Source organism: Myotis yumanensis, unplaced genomic scaffold, assembly GCF_028538775.1.
Source record: "Myotis yumanensis isolate MYYU_CA2020_CCGP unplaced genomic scaffold, mMyoYum1.0.hap1 SCAF_18, whole genome shotgun sequence".
Taxonomy (NCBI): Eukaryota; Metazoa; Chordata; class Mammalia; order Chiroptera; family Vespertilionidae; genus Myotis; species Myotis yumanensis.
Genome location: NW_027223769.1, coordinates 17483702 through 17508367, shown reverse-complemented (window position 1 = coordinate 17508367; position 24666 = coordinate 17483702). Strand labels below are relative to the sequence as shown.

The window sequence follows — 24666 nt, the reverse complement described above, 5'->3', positions numbered from 1 at the left end:
TTTTCACTTATGCTTTCCTTTGTGCTTTCAGCACGGTTTAAATTTCTTACAATAAGCATGCATCATTTTCAAAAAATGGTGAAGTCCTTATTCTTTCAAAAGTAAATAACTTGCAGGTGATCAGAAGAGAAGGCACTTAAAGCTCAGACCGTGTTTAAACCTAGAATCTACTGTGGAAAGACACGGGTGTGCATCATTGTGGTTTTCTTTGGGGCTTACTATATGGCATGCTTAAATGGTCGTTTAAAAATTAAGCAGTTCTCTGGCTACAGAGCGAAGCCGCAATGTCCCGGACTCAAAGGAGCATTTGTCTCCTGGGATGGATTGGGTTCTGCCTTGGGAAGTGTCTCCACTACATTAGGCTTCGGGCACTGTGTTTGCTTAGATCAGTCAGGGAGGCTTGGCTGATGGGAACTAGGACTGAGCTGGTTACAGTCCAGGAAAGCCTCAGAGAAATGGTGCGTCTTGTATTAACGTCATGGATTTCACCATCATCCTCATCAAGGACGAATATACTGTTCACCAAACACCCGCCCCGCCTAGTCGGGTCCAAAATGACTGGCAAGGAAATGTTCCTGGTCTTTTCCTCCCCCACCCCCCCATGAACACTATGCTGTCTTCCTCTGCCCTTCCGGCCCTCTGTCCCTTTCTAGTTCTTGATGCGGAATGGGTGCCCGGGCAGAGAATGATAAGACAGAGACAGAGACAGAGAGAAGGAGGTGGGGACAGAGAGAATGAATGCTGTGTGTAGGAGAGACAAGCTAAGTTGATTTACACAGGAAAGATCTGGGTGATGAGGCGGAAGTAAACTTTGTGAGTTAACTGTGTGGGTGATGCTGGTGGTGATAGGGATAGATTAGCAAGTGAGAAGCTCCAGAAAATCATGGAGTGTGAAGAAAATGGGAGAAAGAAAACGGGATACTTTTTGTGTTGCTGTGGGTTGTATATTTCATCCTTTGAAAGTTTTACAAAAGAGACTGGTTAAGTATCCGGATTCCCCTTTTTGTTACTGGTGGCTGTCCTAATGTGCTCTGCTCTCTAATGTAACTCCATACGGAGAATGGACCATGTGGGTCCAGGATGTATTAAGGTTGCATAGTTCAAGGGGCTGTGAGGTATTTTCATGCCTAACTTACAAAAGAGGAAGCTGAGGCTCAGTGAGTGAAGTACTTTATAGAAAGAGTCAGGTGTGCCCGACTCCGCACTGGACCTGTGGTTCCACCACGGTGCTCAGCACAAGTTACTACTCAGTTTGATATGGACTGTGTTCCCAAATACTTTCTTTAAGGCATTGGCTTCCAAGATTGCCTTGTCATTCTTTTTTTTTTTTTTTCCAGAGAGGAAGGGAGAGAGAGATAGAAACATCAATGATGAGAAAGAATCATTGATTGACAGCCTCCTGCACTGTGGATCGAGCCCGCAACCCGGGCATGTGCCCTTGACCAGAATCGAACCCAGAACCCTTCAATTCCAAGGCTGACACTCTATCCACTGAGCCAAACTGGCTAGGGCTCACCTTGTCATTCTTAACTCAGAAGCTAAGTGGTCAGCTTCGGGGGCCAGTGGGGGACCCTGACCTCTCCTCCTTCCTTTCCTCACTCAGACTGGCTCGGTGATTGGGGCATGTCCGCTGGCACAGTGACACTAAACTAGGTTTTCCCCATGGAGCAGGGCTTCTAAGGAAGGAGTTCATCCACTTAGAAAGAGGCTCCCCAGCAAGCTGGGACAGGGAAGGGGCGGGACTTGGCTGGGACCTCCGCCTTCAGAGGGAGGGCCCCTGTTTCCATGATGTCAGAGAGGCGGAACTAACTCTGCCTCGAGTCCAGGGAGGCAGCAGCCCTTGGCTTCAGCTTCCAGTTAGCGCCTGCGGGAAGGTGAGAATGCTCCCTCCTGTCTCCCTTTTCCTCACCCGGTGGGAGCTGAAGATGGCCTTCATTTCCTGGGGGCTCCCTGCCCACTTGGCTGGAGTGGAATTCCTTGCCCCCAGCCTGTCCATCTTGTTTCTTAGCTGAACCCCACTCCTCAGAGGCACCTCTTGGGATCAGATGAGCAGAAGCAGTGCTTCCCACTCAAAGAAAGTCCCTTTGTGGACCCGCGAATGTTTCCACTCCTATTGCGATTGAATACTTGGGGAATAAGTTTGGCAGAAGATCTTATTCAAAGAGAAATCTCTTTTTCTTTTCTTAAGTCACTGGAAATAGTGTTCCGGAGGCCTGGCCGTCTGCAAACGCACCGGTGACTTGGGCAAGACTCCTCCTGTTTCAGGTGGACTTTCTCATGGGCAGAGAATGGCCCACACTACAGTTTCTTGGGCCCTTTTGCATCCTAACTGTCTGATTCTTTGATCATCTTGTATCTTCTGCCCTCAGCATCTGAATAACAGGTTTGTGTCTTTTTCTCCTGACCAGAAAAAGATTTACAAATATAAGAAAGTCCTGAGTAACCCAAGCCGTTGGGAAGTTGTCTTGAAGGAGATCCGAACTCTGGTGGACATGGCCCTGACATCCCCCCTGCAAGATGACTCCATCAACCAAGCCCCACTGGAAATTGTCTCAAAACTGCTCTCAGAGGTAAGATACTTCCTCCTGCTGGATTGTGCGCCTCCCGAACCCCCGTTTAAATGATTCTGTTTCCTTTTATTTGCCTGCACACCAACCCTCAACCAGAGTTGGATTCAAGTTTGTCTTCCTGTTGCTTTAAGGAGGTGAGGGGTTCCCCCAGCCATTCAGGGGTGTTGAGAAGGTTTGCCCAGTGCTTCCAGCTGAGCTGTCCCGGGCTGTGGCAGGGATGAAGGGACAGTTGTCACTACCCTGCCATGCCCCATGACCGACCTGGGGATGGGACATGGCAGGGAGAGAGGGTGGTTTGGTCTTGGTCCTGAGGCTGGGCTGGTGGTGATGGTGATAGCTGACTTCAGAATTCTCTAGTTCATTCCCAAGAGGGAGCACATCGGGAAGCGCCCCCCCCCCCCCTCCCCCCCGTTCCTTCCTGGCCCCGTGGTGCTGGGCTGGTAGTCCCGGCCCATCTCCATCTCCCCCAGCACTGGCCCACCTCAGCTCCGGTGGTCCAGGCCAATGGCTTTCTGCCCTAATCACCCTCACAGCCTACAGCTATACTTTGTTTAACGTGCACAGGATTTTTAAAATCAGGAGATTTCACACCAAAATGAGAATTTTTAAGTTCTCTTTAAAAAACTATCAGGAAATTCGGCAGCAATTTGCAGCTGGTGATGCTTAGCGCCACCCACCTGAGCCGTCTGCTTTGCCAGTCAGCCAGCGCTCTGAGTGTGTGCTGTGGGCCAGGCGCCATCCTGGGCATTTGAGTGAAGACAAGCCACTGCTCTCCTGGAGCTTACGTCCTGGCAGGGGACAGACACGGGAGACTCAGTCAGGGAGCTAGGCACACTGTTCGTTAGAAGGCAAGGGGCGCTAGGAAACACACTTCTGTTTACTCTGCCCAGGCGCTATTCTAAGCACTTCACAAATATTAATACTCTTGTTTATTTGCCTGCCTGGTCCCCTGGAGACACTATAGAGTTGATGACTCCTGATTTAAACTACGCATGGCCACCAGAGTGATGCTTCTGTCCCCTTCTTTCTGTCCCCCTCCCTCAGGGTGGCCCCTGTCCTTTGACACCCTGGTTCCCTGGGTAGCTCCTACATGCCGCCCTTGACTTCCACACAAGCTCCCTGTTGCCTAGACTGGCCTTCTCTCTGCAGGCCTGGACTGGTCAGTGCCTGCTGGTCCAGGAAACTGGCCCAGGCCTTATCTGTCTACTGCCTTGAGAGGGTCCCTCATCTTGGGAGGACGTAGGGGCGAGAGGAAGTGACGGTCGCAAGCAGAAGAGCAGAGGATGTGTCATCGGGTGGGGCACCAGCTGTGTTCCGCAGAGGCATAAAGACTCAGGCTCTGAAAGGATTGAGGGTCAAGGTCTGGAACTGGAGGCCAGGTGCTATGTGCCCAACCTCAAGTCCAGGGTTCCGTCCTGAGCAGGAGAAGGGTAGGAGGCCAGGGGCTGGCTTCTCAGTGGGGAAGGGAAGGCAGCTCATCTGCAGGAAGCAGCTGCTCTGTGCTAGGCAGGTGCCAGGTGCCAGCACTCAACATCTCATTTAATACGTTCTCCCTGAGAGATGAGCCTTGCTGTCTCCATTCACAGATGAGGAAACTGAGGTCCAGAGACACCAGCCTGCCAAGCATGCAGTGGGGCTGGACATTCCATTCCACCTTAGGGCTGTGTCGTTCTTACTGCAAGACCACATGTCCCGCCCCTTCCGCCCCACCAGTCTTGTCCACCAACATAAAGTCAGGCTCATTGTCAAGATGCTGGCAGAGGTGGCTGATGGCACTGTGGCCACCCTCTTGGTGGGATTTCTTTCCCATCTCAGATATGTTTCATGTGATTACATGCCCAGGGGGCGTGGCCATTGATAAGGGACAGAGCTAGGACTGCAGCCCAGGTGGCACCTCCTCCAGTGAGGCTTCCACCTCTCTGAGTGACACTAGCACCTTTTCAGCACACGCTCTGTGACAATCACCGTCGGGTGTTTAGAGCTCATTTTTACATTTCTCCCAGAGACCCTGCAAGGTAAGTATTCAAATGTGCAGAAGGGTCACCAGAGGCTCTGAGAGGTTAAGGCGCCCACCCAGGGTCACTCGGAGAAGTGGTGGGCCAGGACCCATGCCCAGGCCTGCCCGATGGTGAAGCTCATGCTCTTGTGCCAAGGTGTGGCATGAACCTGCCTTGGTGGAGCCTTTTTAGCGAAGGGGAGAGACCCACCCCCCCCCCCCCCCCCCCCCCCCGTGTGGGGCAGTGGTTAAGAGCAAATGTGTGGAGTCAGAAAGACCTAGTTCCGCCCTCAGGAGCTAACTGGCCTTGGGCAGGTTCCGAGGCCTCTCGGTACCCAATTTTCATCAGTGAACAGGGCTAAGATTAGCACCCATTTCACAGACTTGAGGGCCGATGCTCTAATAAGTAAGCAGTGCCTAGCATTGTGCCTCCCATGCAGGGGCGTTTGATACTTGGTCACACTTTATTGTCCTGGGAGATGTTTGTGACATTGACCTCAGCTCCATGTCTAGATGGCATGAGTGGAAAAGCAAACAGATCCGCCCTTCTCCTTGCCCTTTTTAGCTTAGAATATATGGGGCTAGAATAGATTCTTCATTCTCTTTACTCAAGTGTTCCTGAGGCCTACTGGTAAGAGGCACCAGCCCTCACCTAAGGAACCAGAAAGTGGGCAGTAGCCCGCGGGATGGAGGGGAAAGAGGAGGCTGTTGGGTAGCCAAACAATTCTGAGAAAGAACCATCTGTCCACCCACCGGCCAAGTGAAGCCGGTGTCCCCTACCTCCCAGGCCTTTGTTGAGTTGAGTATGTGGAGTGGCCACTCAGCTTAGTGCCCCTCTAAGCAGTGGCTCTGGTGAGGGCTCTGCCCCCGGGTTGAAAATGACCTTGGTGCAGAAAAGTGGGCTGCTACCGGTGGCTGACAAAGGAAACAGCCACTGTGCTGGCCCAGGGCTCTTGCTGGAAAGGTGCGGGCATGGTGAGGGACAGGCTGGTCCCACGGCAGCTGAAAGGGGGAACTGCCATTGGTGTGGGCTGAGCACCCTCACTCGGTGCTGGGAGATAAAGGCTTTGGAACCAGGACAGATGGGTCCAATCCCCACTCCACCAACTATTAGCTGTGTTCCTGGTGAGCAGCCACACCTCTTTGAGTCTCACTCAGGTAGCTCATTTGTTGGGATGGTAGGAAATAGGAGAATGGTCATGAGAAAGAGAGATGGGTGGCATGAGTATTACAAAGCTCTCACACAGTGCCTGAGGCATAGCAAACTGACAGTAAGTCAGTCATAGGGAAGAAAGAACAAAGCCCAGACCAAAGCCGGGCTTTCATCTACCCTGAGCTGAACAGTGACTGAAGTTTAATCATCTGCCCTCAATGGGCTGCTCAAACTCCAACATCCACAAAAAGAAAAAGGTGTTGGAATCCATAAAACATCCTCCCAAATGTTCCCTGGTTCTAAGCATCGCGGATCAGGCTGTCTCCATGGGAACCTGGAGACTCGTGGAGCTCAGACACTGACCCTGGTTCTGTGTCTGCCTTCGTCCCTCGGCAGCTGGACAAAAGCAGATTCACGGCGCGCTAGCTTTCCTTTTGCTTCAGCGGGTGTGAGCTCATTAGATATCCCAGCGCTCCTTAGACCTGTCCAGGTGGTGGGTGCTATGGGCTCTTTCTAGAACCCAGAACTGTCGATCTTGCCATTCATTGTCCAGTGAGGAGGCATCTTGTGAGCAGCATACGTGACTCTGTTAGAAAATACGAATTAATACCCAAGAGAGCCCGTGTCTACCAAGACAGACAAAGCAGAACGTGCCCTGAAGCTAACAAAAATGACAATAGTGGCTGTTTCTGAGTTTTCCCATGGTTTCTCATTTATTGCATATTCCTTCCTTTCCTTATTCGCATACTCACAGGATGGCGGTACAGGTACCAATTGTGAAAGCAAATTCCAGGTTGAGGGGAAAACCTAAAAATTAAGCAAGTTTAATCCCTTCAACTTAATATTACTTTTTGAAAATTAACTGTTAGAATTGGAATTTAGCTAACACATCTTGGGCCAACTCATAGAACACTAATGTTCCCTAGGAACCCAGTTTGAGAACCACTGAGATAATATATATGCCACTCCTAGTAGACTCCAGCAGAGAGTCAAGACTGAAAAGCGTTCTTCACATGTTTATTAGGAACCTGTCTTCTGGCTTCCAAGTGGCATATATCCTGTCCCTGCAGCCCAAAGCGGACCCCGTGTACAGAAGAAGAAACTGACTCTTACTCAAAAGTGGTCTGTCCACATCACATAACTCACAGGCTGCGAGCAGGGACTCGGGACCTGATTCCCCTGCCCCATGGGGTACTTTTCTCCTGCCCCGACCAGGCCTCTGAGGGGCTTCTGATCTGTGTATTAAGAACAGGTGACAAGCAGTGCACTGAGAGGCTGAAAGCAGTTGAAACTGTGGACCTTCGGGATACAAACGCTCCACTTTATTAATATTTGTTTGTTTTCTTTTGTTTCCCTCCTGCTTTCTGTGCTCCATCCTGTAGAACACAAACTTGACGACCCAGGAGCATGAAAACATCATTGTGGTAAGTCTCTTGCCATCCCTCTCCCAGTGCCCACAATTCTTCCCCAGTTTGAGTTAATTCTGGAGGCGCCAGCATCATCCACTAACACAGTGACCTGGCTCGGCTGTCTCTTTATCAAGCCAGACATGTCTCGCTCCTGCTTTTGCACATTTCAGAGTCCAATTGATTTTGGGGGGATGTAATTATCAGTCTTTGAGGTTTGTAGCAAATGTGTCTTGATCGCCTCCTCTGGCCCGAGTCTGCAGAGGGGGTTGAAGGCAAGAGATAGCAGAGACCATATAACTTATTCAGAGGCAAAACCCTTAGTGGAAATGTAGCCGGTCTCTTTCTTGTCCAGGCCCTGTCTCCTAATTAAGCCACAAATAGAAACTGTTTTAATTCCCTCTGATACGCAAAGTGAGATGATATTTTCTGGGACTTGACTATGATGTAAACATCTCTGGGGTAAAGTATCTTCCTGGGTGGTTGTAAGCTATGAAACATGACTCTCACTAAAGAGAAGAAAGAAATGAAATTGTACCTACTGGGTGCAAAGCACTGTGCTGGGCACTTGAATCCACAGATAACTAAGACAGCCCCTGCTCCCAAGGATTCATCATCTATTGTAGGAAGACAAATGAGATCACTGCAAAAATAGAGGCATGTTGTGTAGAGAGTAGAGTGACAAAATCACCTGGGAAAGAAGCCAGAGAACTTCCTGGCTGACAGGAACTTCCTGGAGACAGTGATGTCTGAGCTGGGTTTTGAAGGATCAGTAGGAGTTTGCCAGATGGCAAAACAGAGTAAAGGCATTCCAGAGAGAGGAAATAAAATGTAAACAGAGATTTAAAACAACGTGGTATCTTTTTGACACTTCAGCATTGCTAGAGCATAAAGCATAAGGAAGTGGAAAGCAGGGAGGCAGAACTTGAAATGGAAGTGAGGGGTAGAGGTTTGTGTGCCTGGGACAGGACCTGGAACACTCACCTGCCCAAGAGGTCCCATGGCTGCAGCCTTTGAAACAAGGGCAACCATGCCCCTCTGAGCTGAATTAGGACTTTGGGTGCCCAACTACTTGGCCCTCATGAGCCCAGTCTAGACAATCACCCTCTTTGCCCCAGCTGAGTCCTGTCAGCACCAAAGGAGATAAGCCCTAGGCCAGTGGTCGGCAAACTCATTAGTCAACAGAGCCAAATTTCAACAGTACAATGATTGAAATTTCTTTTGAGAGCCAAATTTTTTAAACTTAAACTATATAGGTAGGTACATTGTTATTAAGTTTAATTAGGGTACTCCTAAGGCTTAGGAAGAGCCACACTCAAGGGGCCAAAGAGCCACACGCAAGGGGCCAAAGGGCTCACAAGCCTCAGTTTGCCGACCACAGCCCTAGGCCTTTTATTGCTGACAATAAAGGCAGCAATTTCTGTGGAGCAACAATACAGTGTCTGGCACATAGTAGATTCTCACAGAGTATTTGCTAAAAATACAGAGGTTTCTCCCGTGTTCCAGCCTGACCACCCATTGCCATCTCTGGCCAGACCAGCGAGCATCCACCTGGGCACCCCCAATCACCCACCCCCACCTTTCTCTGGTATACTATTAATTAACAATATAATTTAACAAGCATTTGTTGACATGCGAATACAAGTATGTGCCAGACACTAGTCTCTATTCCATAGTTATGAAGCTACCATTGAGGGATTTATTGTGAGCTGGGAGGACCTGGCAAGTAAACAGATAATCACGTAATGGTCAGAGGTTCAAATTTGTTCAGGTGTTAGAGGAGCACAGAGGACAGGGAGGGTGCTGGGAGGAAGATGGCAGAGGGCTTCCAGGAGGAGGTGAGCAAACAGAGTAGGCGTGCTCCCAGGAAAGGCAGTCCAGGCAGGGGGCCCAGTCCATGCAAAGGCAAAGTGGCGAGACTGGTTGGTGGAGAAGCAGGCGGGAATGTATATGCCAGGCAAGGAGTTGGCATCTTCCTCTCTTCTGACAACACCTGTGGGTCCCACTGTGCCCCTCGGTCCTGGAGAGGAGGGGCAAGGGCTTTGGACTTAGGACAAGCCTGGGAAAGACATTTTGGTCCGAGAAATCCAGGCTGCATTTAGCCAGCTACTTTGGCTGGGCTGACCCTTAATTGGGCCTGGCTGAGCTTCCCTGCTCAGCGGGGATGCCTGAGAACAGGGAAGAATTGATCTGAGGATCTGGCCCTCAGCCCTCCTTTCAGCATTCTTTATTCCCGATGCTGGTTCCATTACCATGAAGCCTTCTGCAGCCTCCTTTCATTTCAGCAATTACATTATCTGATTTGGCCTATTGGCAATTAGTCTTCTCCCAACGGGGCTGGTATTTTTTTATGAACTTTTTTTTTAAAAATATATTTTATTGACTTTTTACAGAGAGGAAGGGAGAGAGATAGAGAGTTAGAAACATCGATGAGAGAGAAACATTGATCAGCTGCCTCCTGCACACCCCCTACTGGGGATGTGCCCACAACCAAAGTACATGCCCTTGACCAGAATCGAACCTGGGACCTTTCAGTTCACAGGCCGATGCTCTATCCACTGAGCCACACTGGCCAGGGCAATGAACTTATTTTTTTATGAGTACTTTTACAAGTAACTTGAGTTGGCTTTATTCAATCCATCAGTCGTGCAATAGGTAACTGCTGGTTGGTAACAGCTGGAGTGTCACTGGGTGAGTGTGGGCCTGGAGGCCAAATGCCAGCTGCCTTCCCCTGTGCTGGTGAAGAATGGGTTTAAAGCTGAATGTGGGTTCAAGTTCAGAGCCAAGTGCAGACCTTGGGCCCACCCCATACTAGCTGTGACCGTGGGCAAGTAAGGGAAGAACTTTAAATTTTAATTTCATTAAAATTATCTTTGATTTTGCAACTATTTCATGAGTGTATTTTAATTGCAAAAAGAAAAAATTTACCCCATCCCAGAACCCTCTTCAGAGGCAGCCCTAGGGGTTTCCAGTGGTGACAAAGCCACACAGACAGACATGGTTGTGTTTTTGCTTTTTGTTTTTAACATCGATGATGTCATGTTGGGTGTGTGGTTCTGCATTTGTTTTTTTACTTAACAAATGTTCTGGAAATTCTTTCAAGTCTTTTCACACATAACTACCCCAGCATTTCTCACCCTTGGCACTGGTGACATTGGGGACGGGTCATCCTTTGTGGTGAGGACTGCCCTGTGTGCACTGTAGGATGTTGGGCAGCATCCCTGGCCACTGCCCTCTAGATGCCAGTAGCACTCCCCTGTGGTGACAGTAAAAAATGTCTCCACGTGCTGACGTCCCCTGGGGGGCAAAGTCACAGTAGTTGAGGACCACTGGCCTACCCCCATTCTTTCTACTGGCTCAAGGATATTGTTATTTAACCAGGCAGCCATTCAGATAGTTTCCAATTAACTTGACGCTCTAAGCCTTAGTCTCCTCGTCTATGAAATGGGTATGACAACAGGGCCTTTCCTACAGGACTGCTGAAAGGGTTAAATGAGCTAATATACCTATTATGCTGAGCTCATAGAAAGATTCCACACAAAAATAAGCGTTTTTATTAATTATATGTTGTAAAATTATCATTCTGTGATTAGGGCAGGCTTTGTAACTTCCCTGACCTTTTGTCTCTTTATCTGTGTAACTACTTCCTGACCTCACTGAGTTTGGCAGTCAAATAAGAGAATTGCTATGGAAACACCGAACCCACACCTGTGAGCGCTTAATTTGTCCCCACTCCTCTATTCCTTAACTCATTCCCATGAAAGAGGGGCCCAATGTGATTAAAGGGGCTCAACCCAGGGGATGCACCCTGCATGTCGTCCCTTCTCCCAGAGCTGGGCCTGGGGAGCAGAGCCATGGGCCAGGCAGCGGCTCCCTGCCCCACTGTCCCTGCTGTGAGCTCACTCTTCCCAGGCCAGCACGTTGGAGGGGACAGCAGAATCCCCCACCCCCCCCCCCACCCCCCGCCCCAAGGCACCCGACACTGAGTCACTGTCCAGGAGAATGTTCAGTGTGGAAATGTTCTCTGTCTGCACCATCAAGAATGGCAGCCACCAGCTTCACGTGGCTACTGAAGTGTGGTTAGTGTGACTGAGGAATGCATTCTACATTTTATTTCAGTTAAAATTGTTTATTTCATAGCAGTTAAATTTGAATAAGCACATGCACAGCCCTGGACAAACAAGACTCTGGCCTTGTCTCCAGCTCTTATGGGCCTGATCGGTGGTGCTGCCCGACATGACCTCCATGTCAGGGACTTCCTTCTTCACTCAGGGCCTCTCACCTATGTAACTGGGCAACTAACGGTCACCTTCTCCTTGGGTCCAGTTATACTTTTATTTCCCTAATGGTCCCAGACAAGCAGAAGGCCTTACTGCAAGTTCCCTACCCATATCCAAGGGCATCGCTGTAGGGGGCAGATCAGGGAGACCCCCTGAAACAAGCAGGCAGAGTCTGGGCTGTGGGGAGGCCATGTCATCACGGAGCCTTCCTGGGGAGTCGGGCAAATCGTCACCCCTCGCTGCTATGTGATGATGTCAGTGACATGCTGTGCTCCAGGCAGTGGGCTTATACCAACCCTGAGACTCCAAAGCTTCTAGAGTTTTCTCTCATCAAATTCCCACAACAACCCTGTGAATCAGTATCTCTAGTTTTCCCCATTTTATGGACTAGAAGTCTAATACCCAGAGAGGTTGAGTTGAATTGTCACACAGCCTGGCAATCTCATTGCTGGGTCCTGGTCTCCTGTTTCCTAACGTGCCCAGTGTGGCAAACGGGACAAAGAGTGGACTTCACATGGCTATTAACCACTAGTAACTACATTTACTGAGCGCTGGCCTGTTGCAGGCTCTGTGAAAGGCACTTGCACTGGGGGTTCTCAGCTGGGACCAGTTCTCTCCCCCAGGGGGCATTTGGCAATGTCAGGACACACCGTTTAATTGTTCAAAAATGTTATTTGAATGTGAAGTTTAGCAAACTCATTAAAACGAATTATGAAAGGAACAAAAAATAGAGGACCAAACTCCATGCAGTGCAGGGGACCCTTGCATAGGAATGGCAGTGGAACCAGTAATTATTGTCCAGCTGGCTTACCAAGTCTCCAGAAAAATGAATTCAAGGGTCAGTAAATCTCGCAACCTTCCTGAGTATAAAGCGAAGTGTCTCTGGAGACGGTTTTGATTGTCACCACTGCATTAGGAGTCACTCCTGGCATCTAGTGGGTTGAGAACAAGGATACTGCTAGACATCCCACAGTGCACAGGGCAGCTGCCACCATAGGAACAACCAGCCCAAATGTCAGCAGTGCGAGGCTGAGCAATGCCTCTGCACATGCGACCTCTCACCCTCACAGCAACTCTGCTCCACTTTGCAGGAGGGAGCCCGGGAGCTCAGAGACAGGAAATAACTTGCTCAAATGGTCACACTGCAGTGAGCACCAGGATCAGGACTCCCGCCCAGGACTCTGCCCCCAAAGCCTGGCTCAAAGTCAGGGACTGTAATCTGAGGGGACACCAGCAGGTCATGAAACCCTGAAGTTACATGCATCATTGTATGTGCATGTTTCTGGGGGGCAGCCCAGAGCTTGTGTCACCTTCTCTAAGGGAACCATGTGCCCCCCAGTTTAGGGGCCCCGGCTTGCAGGTTAGAGAATGGGCCTTTTTTGCCCAGAGGGTGTCAGGGAGGTTGTGCTTTACATCATGAGTCATCCCTCTTGTTAGACACACCTGCCATACGCTTCCTTCTAGAGATTCCGACTGACGCTGCGTTCATTGTCTTTCAGGCAATCGCCCCTTTGCTGGAAAACAACCATCCACCACCAGATCTCTGTGAATTCTTTTGCAAGGTATGACATGGCAGAAGTGGGCTGCGTCTGCAGGACCAGCCTGCCTCCCTGTGTGCGTGCTAGGGTTGGCTTGGCACAATTTGTTAAAAACCCAGGGCCTTGCCCTGGACACGGCTGGAAGGCAAGCCCAGGTACCCTGTTCTTAGGATTGCAGCCCCCTCTCGGTCACACAGGTGATCATCGAGGCCCAGGGTCCAAACCAGTGGGTCAGGGAGGAGTGTCCAGCTTTTCCTTGATGTCTTTGTGGCTGTCTTGGGAGAAGTTTGCAGCAGATTTTCTGGGCTCCTGACGTCAGCAGGGTTATTTTTAGCCAGGGCTCCTCTGAGCACCAGCTGGCCCACAGTGGGGGCATGGCCGTGGGGCTTTCCTGAGCAGGGAAAGCAGTCGGGATGCCAGGTTAGCTGGGAGGAGCCACAGAGTGGGACACCCGCTCCCAGGGACACAGCGCCAGCCTCGCAGTGGGATTTACTCGGAACATGTCCAGGGCACGTCGGGGACCAGGCATCCCTCATTCTGCCAGCACACTGCAGTGGCCTGGGGCTGAACACAATCTGCTTTTGTTCTTTGCTGTGTGATTTTTTATGTCATAATTTAATGTCCTTGGAAAGGCGAGGGCCTAGGTCTGCTGCTTCCCAACACTACCCTGGTCTCTCCTGGTGACTCACCTCGCTGCGTTCCTTTCCTCCCACGTGGCCTGGCAAAGCGGCACCTGGGAGGCCTGATGGTTCTGAAGGAAAGGACACTGGGGTACACCTACTGCCCCATCCCTGCCCTTCACCCCCGGGCCCCTCACCCAGGGAGTGTGCACTCTCTCCGTGTTTGTCAGGTGACATGAGGTTTAGGGAGACAGGATTGTGTCATCCTCTTTGGCCCTGTCTCTCCATCAGGAGACCTTTTTCAGCGACCCACAGAGCAGAGGGTGGGCCCAGCCTGCTGGCCCGAAGTGCCCAGGGTACATTCTTAATGTGGGCACGTGCCAGTGTGTGCCCTCCAGTCCAAGCAGGTAAGGTGGGTCCAAGTGGGTGAGTGCCCGTCTATACAGTTGTACCTGCGTGTGTGTGTGTGCAAGAGCGTGCTTGCACACAGGCGTCAGGCTCCTGTGCTGCACCCAGGCCCCGCCCTCGGGGCACACGAGGGGAAGAAGCAACAGCTTGGTGAGACTGCAGACAAGATGGGCCTCCCTGCCCCCGAGAGGGTGGGTCAGATAACCCAGTGCATGGGCCCCTCACCCATCACAGCAGGTGTCATCGCTTCTCTTGATATTTGGTCCAGTTTAATCCAGATCTGCCTTTTGTCTCTTTTCAGCTGTACGGTTTCTCCCAGATCTCATGGTTTACAGACTTGTTCTAGTGCAATGGACCCTGTTCAGAGTAAATGGTTAGCACAGTTTAAAAACAGTGATGAGACCAAACCATCCTTTTGGGCACTACCTGGTAGGACTCTCCATTGATTCTAAAACAGAAGGCTGCCCTGCCACCTGGAGTGAGGGGTCCCAGCCAGGGGGGCCTGCCTGTAAGCTTTTTGGCTGTTTTCCCTCGGGGAGTGGCAGGGGGAACGGGGGCAAAGCCAAGCCTTAGTGCCTCGCCCACCAGGCAGTCCTCCAGAGAAGAGAGCTTGAGGGGAACAGAGCCGCCCCCACCAGGTCCACTCTGGGCCAGCTCTGGACACACCGGGCAGTCTCGCCTGCCAAATGTCACAACTGGGACCCCAAGATCTGAGGAAAGTTAGTACATCTTAATTTCCCAGGAAAGCCCCGATTTCTAATATCCCAAGTACGGCGTCCTCCTCCAGGGCTGGGAAACAGCACCCCAGGCCCAGGCAGGCTGTGCATGTGCTGCGGTGGTGGGCTCTTGTCTGCTCCACCTGAGGCCTTCAGTTTCAGTTTGAAATCAAAGCTCCATGCCCCTGAGATGGAACACTGAGAGCTGCACTGGCCTGCAGACTGCTGCAGGCTATCAAAGCCGGCAGTGGAGAAGCCACAGAGTTCTCAACACCCGTGTCCGGCACCAAACCCCTGGTGCTCTTGCACTGGTTACACGGAAGCTCCTGTGCCAGGCCCTGCGCCGGGTCTTCGTGCTGCAGTCTCACCACACTAAGCAAGGGCCATGTCAGACCGCGCCTTCCTGCGCCGCCTGAAACACGCTCAGACTTTAAGATCAGAATAAAAAGCAAACATAAACTCCCTTCCTCACCCACTTTTCTTCCTCCAAAAATATGAACACAGAGCCATGCCACACTATTCAGCAGGGAACCCAGGCCCCATGCTGAGCTCCCTGGGCGAGGGGCCGAGGCTCAGCACCGACCATGTCCTCCTGTCTCCTCAGCACTGCAGAGAGCGGCCCCGGTCCATGGTGGTCATCGAGGTGTTCACGCCCGTGGTCCAGAGAATCCTCAAGCATAACATGGTGAGTCTCCCAGCACCCTGACCGCAGAGCTGGGGGAGGTGGGCACACCTTCCCGGCCGTTCACTTTTACAAAGATTTTGGGTTGGGATTGGCCGCCCTGACAGCCAGGGACTGGGGCTGGGATTCTGTTTAACTCGGGTTTGCGTGTGGCCTGTCCCCTTTGGTTCTTTGTTTTTCTGTTCCGGCGACAGGAAGAATCTCTTCACGGGCAGTAAGAATAACAGAAATAGGATGGCTCGGGGAGAAGAGATGGTCTCCCGTGTGCAGTCCCACATGGTGTCTGTGAGATACTCCACCCTCAAGGAGGGAGCAGAACTCCTCCCTCCTTCGCTGGGGGCTGTTCCTAGTGACGGCCCTCCAGAGCGAACAGGATGGAGAGGGGGAGGGGGACAGAGTGACCGTACCGTGGAGAAACCTGACGGTCCCCACAGGTGATCAAGGTCAGCAACCAACCGTGATAGGCACGGTGACAGTTGTGCCTTTACCTCTGGGGTCTGTCTCTCAAACTCACCTCCCCAGTCTGATTAAGAGGAAAATGTCAGACCAGTCCCAGTTGAGGGACATGCTGCAAACCCCTCACAGGGCTCCTCAAAACTGTGCAGGGCAGTACAAACAGGGCAGGCTGAGAAACTGTCCCGTGCAGAGGGTCCAAGGAGACACAACTACATGTAATGTGGTGCCCTGCATGGGACCCTGAAACAGAAAAGACATTAGGGAAAAACTGAGGAACTCTGAACAATGTATGAGCTTTAGTTAGTTAAAACACACACACACACACACACACACCCTGGCTGGTTTGGCACAGTGGGTAGAGCATCGGCCTGCAGACCAAAGGGTAGCAGGTTCAATTCCCAATCAAGGGCATGTACCTCAGTTGCAAGTTCGATCTCCGGGCCTGGTCAGGGCGCATGTGGGAGGCAACCAATCAATGTGTCTCTCTCACACTGATGTTTCTCTCTCCCCACTTCCTCCCTCCCTTTCATACTGTCTGAAAATCAATGGGAAAAAATATCCTCTGGTGAGGATTAAAAAAACAAAAACAGTGGCAGCCCAGCCCTAGCCGGTTTGGCTCAGTGGATAGAGCAAACTGAAGGGTCCCCGGTTTGATTCTGGTCGAGGGCACATGCCCGGTTTGTGGACTCGATACCCCAGTGGGGGGCATGCAGGAAGCAACTGATCAATGATTCTCTCTCATCATTGATGTTTCTATCTGTCTCTCTCCATTCCTCTCTGAATCACTTAAAATATATTTAAACAAACAAACAAAACAGAGGCAGAATTGCACACTTGCAGTGGACCAGGCACTCACAGTCTCTGTGGCCCCATTCATCTCTGGGTATCATTATCCCCTCCACATTACACATGGGGAATGAGGAAGAAGCATAACTAACATCTGTCACACCTCCTTAGAGCCAGACAGAGTGCGACCCTCAAGTGTATTGTCATTCATCCCTGTGACGGTCCATGACCTCCCTTTACAGATGAGGGGCCGAGACCAGAGGTTCCTTAGGGAACCGTGAGCAGCCGTAAGGGCTCCTGGCGCTGAGGAGCAGGCAGACTAAAGTGAGGGCCGTGTCCAGCGTGGGCCGCCAAGCCAGCTCCCAGCCCAGACTGAGGTTCGGCCTAGATGACCCGGAGGCATCTCCGTCATCACCTCCTTGTGAGGTGCCTGTGACTGCTGCCCCCAGCCCTGTGGGGATTTAGCATGTTGAAAACAACTCTGAAAAAGGGTGACCTGCCAGCAGTTTACTTTGTGAAGTAGCTTTCCGATCTCCACAACATGCCCCCAAGAAGATTACGTGACCCCCGCCCCCCGCCCCCATCAGGAGTGGAAATGCATGGTGGCAGACATCATCAATCAATTGCAGCACTCTCCCGCAGAGCCCAGAGGTGGCTTAAGACTCTCTACCCAGCGGCTACCAGTTGAACCCTGTTGGTCCCATACGAATTCTGTTTGAATCTGGTGATTCTGAGTGATCACACACCATAATTAAATTGTTGCTTGTTTCTGAGATCTTTCTTGGTTTAAGATAAATGCATTTCTTATTTTCTGAGCACAGAGGAGAGGGGGATAGTTCATTTGATTCTTCTCCAGGACTAACAAACTCCCCATCTCTTGGTGCAGAGGAGGTTCTGCCTTGATTTGGGCTTTAACAGTTTCAAAGGCACTCTGGCTTCGGCTATCTCAGGAGGAAAGGGTCTCTGATTGTTGATTTTAAAATCACTGGATATGATGTGAGGAGAAGGAGACACCCTTTCAGAGTCCAAAGCAAAGGTTCTGCAGTTTCTTTTGCAAAGGACTTCCCATCACAACTTACCAGTGACAGAGCTTACCGAGGGCATACTTGGCCCAGCCCAGGCCTCCCCAGGCACATGAACACTTTTGCATATTTCATGGTAGTCAGTAGACTTTAATAAGAGTTCTTTTGGGACATCTGAGTTCAAAGGGGAAAATGTCAAAATTCAGGCAGCCTTGCATAGCTTAACCATACAACATCTCCCTTATATTTGGCTAGTTTTATGGGCCTGGAGTGTTGACCATGTAATAATTTTCTGGATAAAAATCAGAACAGCTACAAGGCAGATCCAGAATTTATAGCTCTGTTGTGGCCTGGCAGACATCAGGGGGCCTCAAGCACGAATTCTCACTTCACTTTTAAAGAACTTTCCTAAGTGACTCTGGAGTCTGGAGCTGCTATAAAGCGACTACTAATTACACACTAAGTGGGAAGAGAACTGTGGACGGAACAGGGGAGCACCCCTCGTGGAGCAGAGATGTGTGAGAAGCGGCTGATACCAGGTGCAGAGAGCACGGCAGGCCTTCCATGTCACCATTTAGTAGTAATTGGCCGTAGGCCGATGCACCATTTTGGAGCTGGGACTCTGAGCTGATGTGAGGAATCTAGTCACTGGTTAGTTAGTGAGTGTGCCTAGCCTGCCGCCAGCCACATACCTGTCAGAATAGTGTGACTTCTCTTCACCTGTGTGCAGTGTTTCTCATTAAGGAGGCATTTGGGGAAATGGGGGAAATCACACAGCACAGTGGTGTTCTGGGGTTTTAGAGCTTCCCCTATTCTCAGGGTGCATCTTCTGCAAATATATCATGTGCCCCAATTTCATAGATAAGCAAACTGAATCTTAGAGAGGTTAAGAGTCTCAAAGAGTGTTACTCATGGGGCAGAAATGAACATTCGATTCAGATGGAAGCAGTCCTTTGGTATGTTCCCCTGTAGATTCTTAACAGTTTGTTAAACTGTATTTCCTAGGATGACCATGGTCCCTGTATGCACACACCACTCATTGGAGTCTTCTTGTTTTGGCAGAGGAGGCAAGAAGATGTGACTGTGGTCCCCAGTGGACCACTGAGTGATCTGACCTACTTTCCAAGGGGAGCATATTTGACTTTTCCAAAGAGGAAAAATATCCTTCATTTTCTGTTTTTAAGAATAGTGGGGGTTTTTTTTGGTTTTTCTTAGAAAGAGAGAGAGAAACATCAATATGAGAGTATAACATCAATTGGCTGCCTCCTGCACACCCACCACCCAGATCAAGCCCACAACCTAGGCATGTGCCCTCACTGGGAATTGAACCAGCACCTTTTCAGTGCATGGGATGATACCCAGCCAACTGAGTCACACAGGCCAGGGCCTGCATCCACATTACAAAAGGCCACCAGACCCATATGTAGTGTTCATTTCCAAGGAAATGGCCTTGGCTATCCAGAAATCTAATAGCTAAGGTAACAGCAGTTCCTTTTAGCAGGGTTCAGTTGGATCAGTTTTCATAGCATCATGAAACCTTAGAGGTAGAAGGGTTTAGAAATCAGTTCTTTCAACCTTTATTTGACGGTGGGGACACACAGAGGACCGGCAGCCCAAGGCCACACAGCTTTCCTGTCACCCATTTCCAGGGACTCGGGGATTCGGGGCATCTTTCTCAACTTGAAAGCACAACCAAGCTTCAGTGCTGTTGTCATGCAAGGACCTCATCTTCCAGCTCAGTGCTTTTTGTGTGTGTGCATGCATGTGCATGTGCATTTGTGTATATGTGTGTCCATATGTGTGCGTGTCTGTGCATGTTATGGATGAGTGTATGCATACACATGTGTATTTCTCCATGGCTTCTGCTGCCCTGCTGATGTAAAGGCACAGTCCTGGTGGACAGGATGACATCAGATGAGCCCCAGGTTGTCCTGAGGACCCTGGCTCAGGTGAAGCAGCCTCAGCTCTAGAGATGCCCCTGTGTGCTGGCCGGCGGGCAGGGGGGACATTCTACTCGGCTCACATGCCGGCCCGGGGATCATTGGGTCCTTAAGGAAAGTCTCCTGGCTTTGTTTCAGATTAGAGTCCTGATTCAGGGTGCTTTTAATAAATGGGTTTCACAGAGCGGGGCAGTAGGGGGCAGATGCGTCTGGAGACCACCAGGTGCTCTCTGTCTTGTGGTCAACTTCGTGACCACAGGCTGCCCCTCCCGACTGTTCAAAACCCAGCTCACGGCGAAGCCTCCGGGTCCCTCAGTGCAGACCCCCAGGCCCTCTCCTGGCTGACGCTCCTCTGCTCCTCTCTCCCACGCCTTTCCTCTCCAAGCTGACCTCTGTCACCCGCCACGTTGACGTGCTGCATTGGGGAAGCTGAGAAGATGTCAGTCTCTAATAACATCACTCACTGGAGCAGGGGGTCCCTGTGTCTGTGCTCAGTGCCCCTTAATTAGGCTCCAGCTGAAGTAAGACAGGCACCCATGGCCTGAGCTGGTTGGTGGAGACAGAGTGTCTTCCCCCCAGGGCTGAGATTGGACAGATTATTCCTCCTCCATCTCTTCCTCCTTCGCCTCCATCTCCTCCTCCCCCTCCTCCCCCCTCCTCCTCCTCTCCCCCTCCTCCCCCTCCTCCTCCTCTCCCCCTCCTCCCCCTCCTCCTCCTCTCCCCCTCCTCCCCCCTCCTCCTCTCCCCCTCCTCCCCCTCCTCCTCCTCTCCCTCTCCTCCCCCCTCCTCCTCTCCCCCTCCTCCCCCCTCCTCCTCCTCCTCTCCCCCTCCTCCCCCCTCCTCCTCCTCCTCTCCCCCTCCTCCACCCTCCTCCTCTTCTCCCCCTCCTCCCTCCCTCCTCCTCCTCTCCCCCTTCCCCCCTTCTTCTCCTCCCCCTTCTCCTCCTCTTCCTTCCAGCCTGTGCCCCGTCACTTTTAGCAGCCACACATCAGCCACCTTCCCTCTGCTCCTACTCACCACCCAGCACACAGACCTTCCTCTCAGGCCACCTCTCTCTCCCACACACATACCACTCCTACACTTCACGTCTCTCACACACACCTCCTCTCACACTTATGTCTCTCACGCACACCTCCTCTCACACTTATGTCTCTCACACACACCTCCTCTCACACTTATGTCTCTCACACACCTTCTCTCACACCCCACGTCTCACACACACCTCTTCTCACACCCTACATCTCTCACACACACCTCCTCTCATACTTATGTCTCTCACACACACCCCTCCTTTCACATTTATGTCTCACAAACACACCTCATCTCACGCTTATATCTTCCACACACACACACACACCTCCCCTCACACTGCACGTGTCATACACACACCTCCTCTCACACTTATATCTTTCACACACACACACCTCCCCTCACACTGCACGTGTCACACACACACCTCCCCTCACACTGCACGTGTCATACACACACCTCCTCTCACACATGTCTCTCACACACACCCCTCCTTTCACATTTATGTCTCACAAACACACCTCATCTCACGCTTATATCTTTCACACACACACACACACACACACACACACCTCCCCTCACACTGCACGTGTCACACACACACCTCCCCTCACACTGCACGTGTCATACACACACATCCTCTCACACATGTCTCTCACACACACACCTCCTTTCACACCCACATTTTTCACACACACCTCCTCCCATACTCTACATTCTTCACACAAACATTCCCTTACTTGTCCCATCAGCCTTTCTTGAGCTCATCCTTCTGTGTGATCTTCCTCTTTGGTCCCATGTGCCCGTTGAGGGTGGCTTCTTTATAGCCAAAGTCATCGGACGCTCTTCAGTTTAGTGAGGAGCACAGTGGGTGGCTGGGGTCAGCCAAGAGGATTGGGGAGCCCCCTAAGGAGCCCTGGGCTGCAACCCTCCCCTCCTGGGGCCACGCCTATTGTTCGGGCCGCCTCGGTCCTCTCACTCAGGAGAAGGTGTCTCCTCACTGAGGATGTCTGGACACTACATTTGCCTCCTTCGTACCCCAAGAAGTCCCAAGGCAACCCCCGAATGGATGGCCCCAGATTGGGGCATCTTCTGACTCTGCTGTTCTGAGTGCGTCAGGCGAGAGCCCGCGGAAAGCAGGGGGACCGAAGCCGTCAGGTGGCTGCAGAAGAAACGTCTGCAGTCCCCTCGTGGCCGTGCAGAGGGAGGCCCTGTTGGCTGTTTTCCGACCATGTCTGTGTGGCATGCTGACCCTGCTGACCACACATGGGTGACTTCACATGCCAGAAACCCGCCTGTGACAGGACAGGTCTCGTCTCTGTTGTCAGCTGTCACAGGGTATAAGCATGAGTGTCACAGGGCCAAGCTATTGAGGAGAAAATGTGAACGTGTGTGCTTTCTAGAAAGGGGAGGTGGCTGGTGTTTCCTCGCTGCCTTCCGCACCAGTGGCTCCGGGCAGAGCGGGTCCCACCGCCCCTGCAGGCCTCCTGCCTCTTCTGCAGCGTGTCCCAATCCTACCCTCCCTTCTCTCCGCAGGACTTTGGGAAGTGCCCGCGACTGAGGCTGTTTACTCAGGAGTACATCCTTGCCTTGAACGAGCTCAATGCGGGGATGGAGGTGGTGAAGAAGTTCATTCAGAGGTGGGTCTCCCAGCCAACCCCTCCCCTCCGGCCTGTGAGCCAGCTGTCCTTCAGCCCAGAACCAGGCCCTCCCCGGGTGCCCGGAGAGCAGCCACTGGTGTTCAGGAGCTGGGAGCGTCTCCTCTTCTGCGAGGGTCGCCTGGAGCCTCCTGACCACCTGTGGTCTCAGGCACTTACTTACTGTGTGGCACTGAGCCAATTGCTGTACCTCTGATCCTGTGTCCTCCACACGGGGTTGTGTGATTAAGTAAGGTGATATATGAGGAAGCCCCTAGCATGCCTGATGCTCAGTAGGAACTCAGAAAATGGCGATGGTCCTGAGTAATAGGAGTATTTCCACACCTCCGGTGCCAGGTGTGTAGGAAGTGATCCCCTGTGGCCCAGAGAGTCACCACTGGGGACTTTGACAACTACCTCCCAAACTTGGCTAAAAGGAAGCCAAATATTCTGGTTCTTACTCCCTTCTGGGGTTTGAGTAGGGGGGGTTATTTTTGCTTTGATTTTTAAATATTTTTCTCTGTGCCTCAGTTTCCTAATCTGTAAATGAGAATCGCAATACCCACTTCCATCCAGTTGAGGGCTTTGGTGACCTAATACACAAACACTAAGAACAACGCATAAATGTGATGGGAGCATTAGTGGCCACTGTCATGACTCTTCTTTTATGTTTTAAGAAAATTAAAATATCCTGGTTAAGCCAGTTCTGAAGTTACATTCTTCCTACATATACTCCCCTGCCATCACAAAGCATTCCCAAACGCAAATGACATGTCCTTCTGCCAGAGTTTGGGTGACTCCAGGGTCCCTTTAAAGCATCCAGTTAAGATTTGCAGAGTTTTTTAGGTTAGTCCCAGTGGCCACAGTGATTTTCCAGGAACGTTACAGGTATTACCTCCAGGCCCCAAACTGTCCCATTTTACAGGTTATAAAACTGAGGCACAGAGATAGCCATGATTAATAACAAGTGCTGCATCTACCGAGGCCTTCGCAACTGTGTTTCAGACCCCATGCTAGGTCAGGGTGACCATATTAATTTTTCTTCCAAAGCAGGGCACTTTGAGAGTAAAGTGAGGTATTATGAATCAAGATTTCAGAACTCCCCAGGCATAAATGTGTCTGCCCAGGCCGCATGGCCATATTATGCTAGGTCTTCCCATGACTTAGAAAATTGGGTTCTTGTTGTTACCCAGTAAGGAGGGGGCCATAGTCCCCATTTTATAGCTAAGTAAACTGCGAGTGGAGAGTTAAGCAGTATGCCAAGACCACTCAGCTGGACTTGAACCCAGGCACCAAGATCCAGAGCTCACGGCTGGACCTTGGTTCTCTGCTGCCTGCACATGGCAGAGCCAGGACCTAATCCCGGTATTGCCAACTCCACAGCAAAAGACTCAGCATGCTCCCCCATGACCACCTCAAGCTGTGCCCGGCCTCCCCCCGCCTCCCAGCCATGATGCCTCTCCTGCAGCTGCCTCTCACCCTGCCCTCTGCTCTCTTCCAGCATGCACGGCCCCACAGGGCACTGCCCTCACCCCCGGGTCCTGCCCAACCTGGTGGCCGTGTGCCTGGCTGCCATCTACTCCTGCTATGAAGAGTTCATCAACAGGTCAGTCACCGTCGCCACCGGTAAGGGCTGGGGTTACCACCCAGGGTGGGGACAGTGAGAGGGCGGGTCACCACGGACAGTAGCCTGTACATATCTGACCAGCCCAGGGAGGTGGAGTGGTTTTCACCAGGCCAGCCTCCAGGGTGTTTGCCAGATCGCGTGTGCTCACTGATTCCAGAGCCCAGGAATTACTGGGAAACAAACACTGAGATTCAATACCGGCAACTGAAGGCTGTTGTGTTGACTGGGCATTAGGATCAAGTGTTTTATTCTGAATATTTCTCACCACCTGGCATGTGTGACACATTGGAGCATGAATGTGGATGCATGTATGTGTGTGAGGGAGAATGTGTGCACACATGTGGGTGTGTGCATGGGGAGTTGTGTGTGCACTGTGTGAATGTGTGCAAGTGTTTGTGAACCCCAGGAAGCACGGGAGAGAGTACAGATAGTAGATCCCGGACCTGTGTTAGTAAGCAGGTGACCACTGTGGGCACCTGTGCATTCCCCACTGGACATCCTGGCAGACTTCGGGGAACAGTCTCCGAGTTACTCCTCTGAGGGTGACGCCACCACTGTAGTTATTTACCAGCTCCCAGGCTCCCTTAATTGAGGATTGCTCCTGGGGTGCAGTGACGCAAATGCCATCCATTTGCGTAGAACTTTCGACAGTGACCTCTGGGGTCACTGGGGAGGGTAGGATGTGCCGGGCAGAGATGGCATCGGTGGCCGCCACCCGGTCCAGTTGTTCAGGTGGCACACGGCACCACTCCAGGGGCACCGAATGTGTCGGGATCCAGCAGGAATATATTTCAGCCATT

At 51.5% G+C, this 24666-nt stretch overlaps 1 protein-coding gene across 3 annotated transcripts in view; it reads left to right on the top strand.

Moving 5' to 3' along the window:
- Positions 1–24666, top strand: part of CMIP (c-Maf inducing protein) — a 235742-nt gene that overhangs the window by 182034 nt on the left and 29042 nt on the right. For all 3 annotated transcript variants that reach the window (XM_070399132.1, XM_070399133.1, XM_070399134.1), the window contains 6 exons: positions 2409–2570; positions 7102–7143; positions 12905–12967; positions 15292–15372; positions 22139–22242; positions 23741–23845. In XM_070399132.1, the coding sequence (XP_070255233.1) occupies positions 2409–2570; positions 7102–7143; positions 12905–12967; positions 15292–15372; positions 22139–22242; positions 23741–23845 (557 nt within the window). The remainder of the gene's footprint in view (positions 1–2408; positions 2571–7101; positions 7144–12904; positions 12968–15291; positions 15373–22138; positions 22243–23740; positions 23846–24666) is intronic.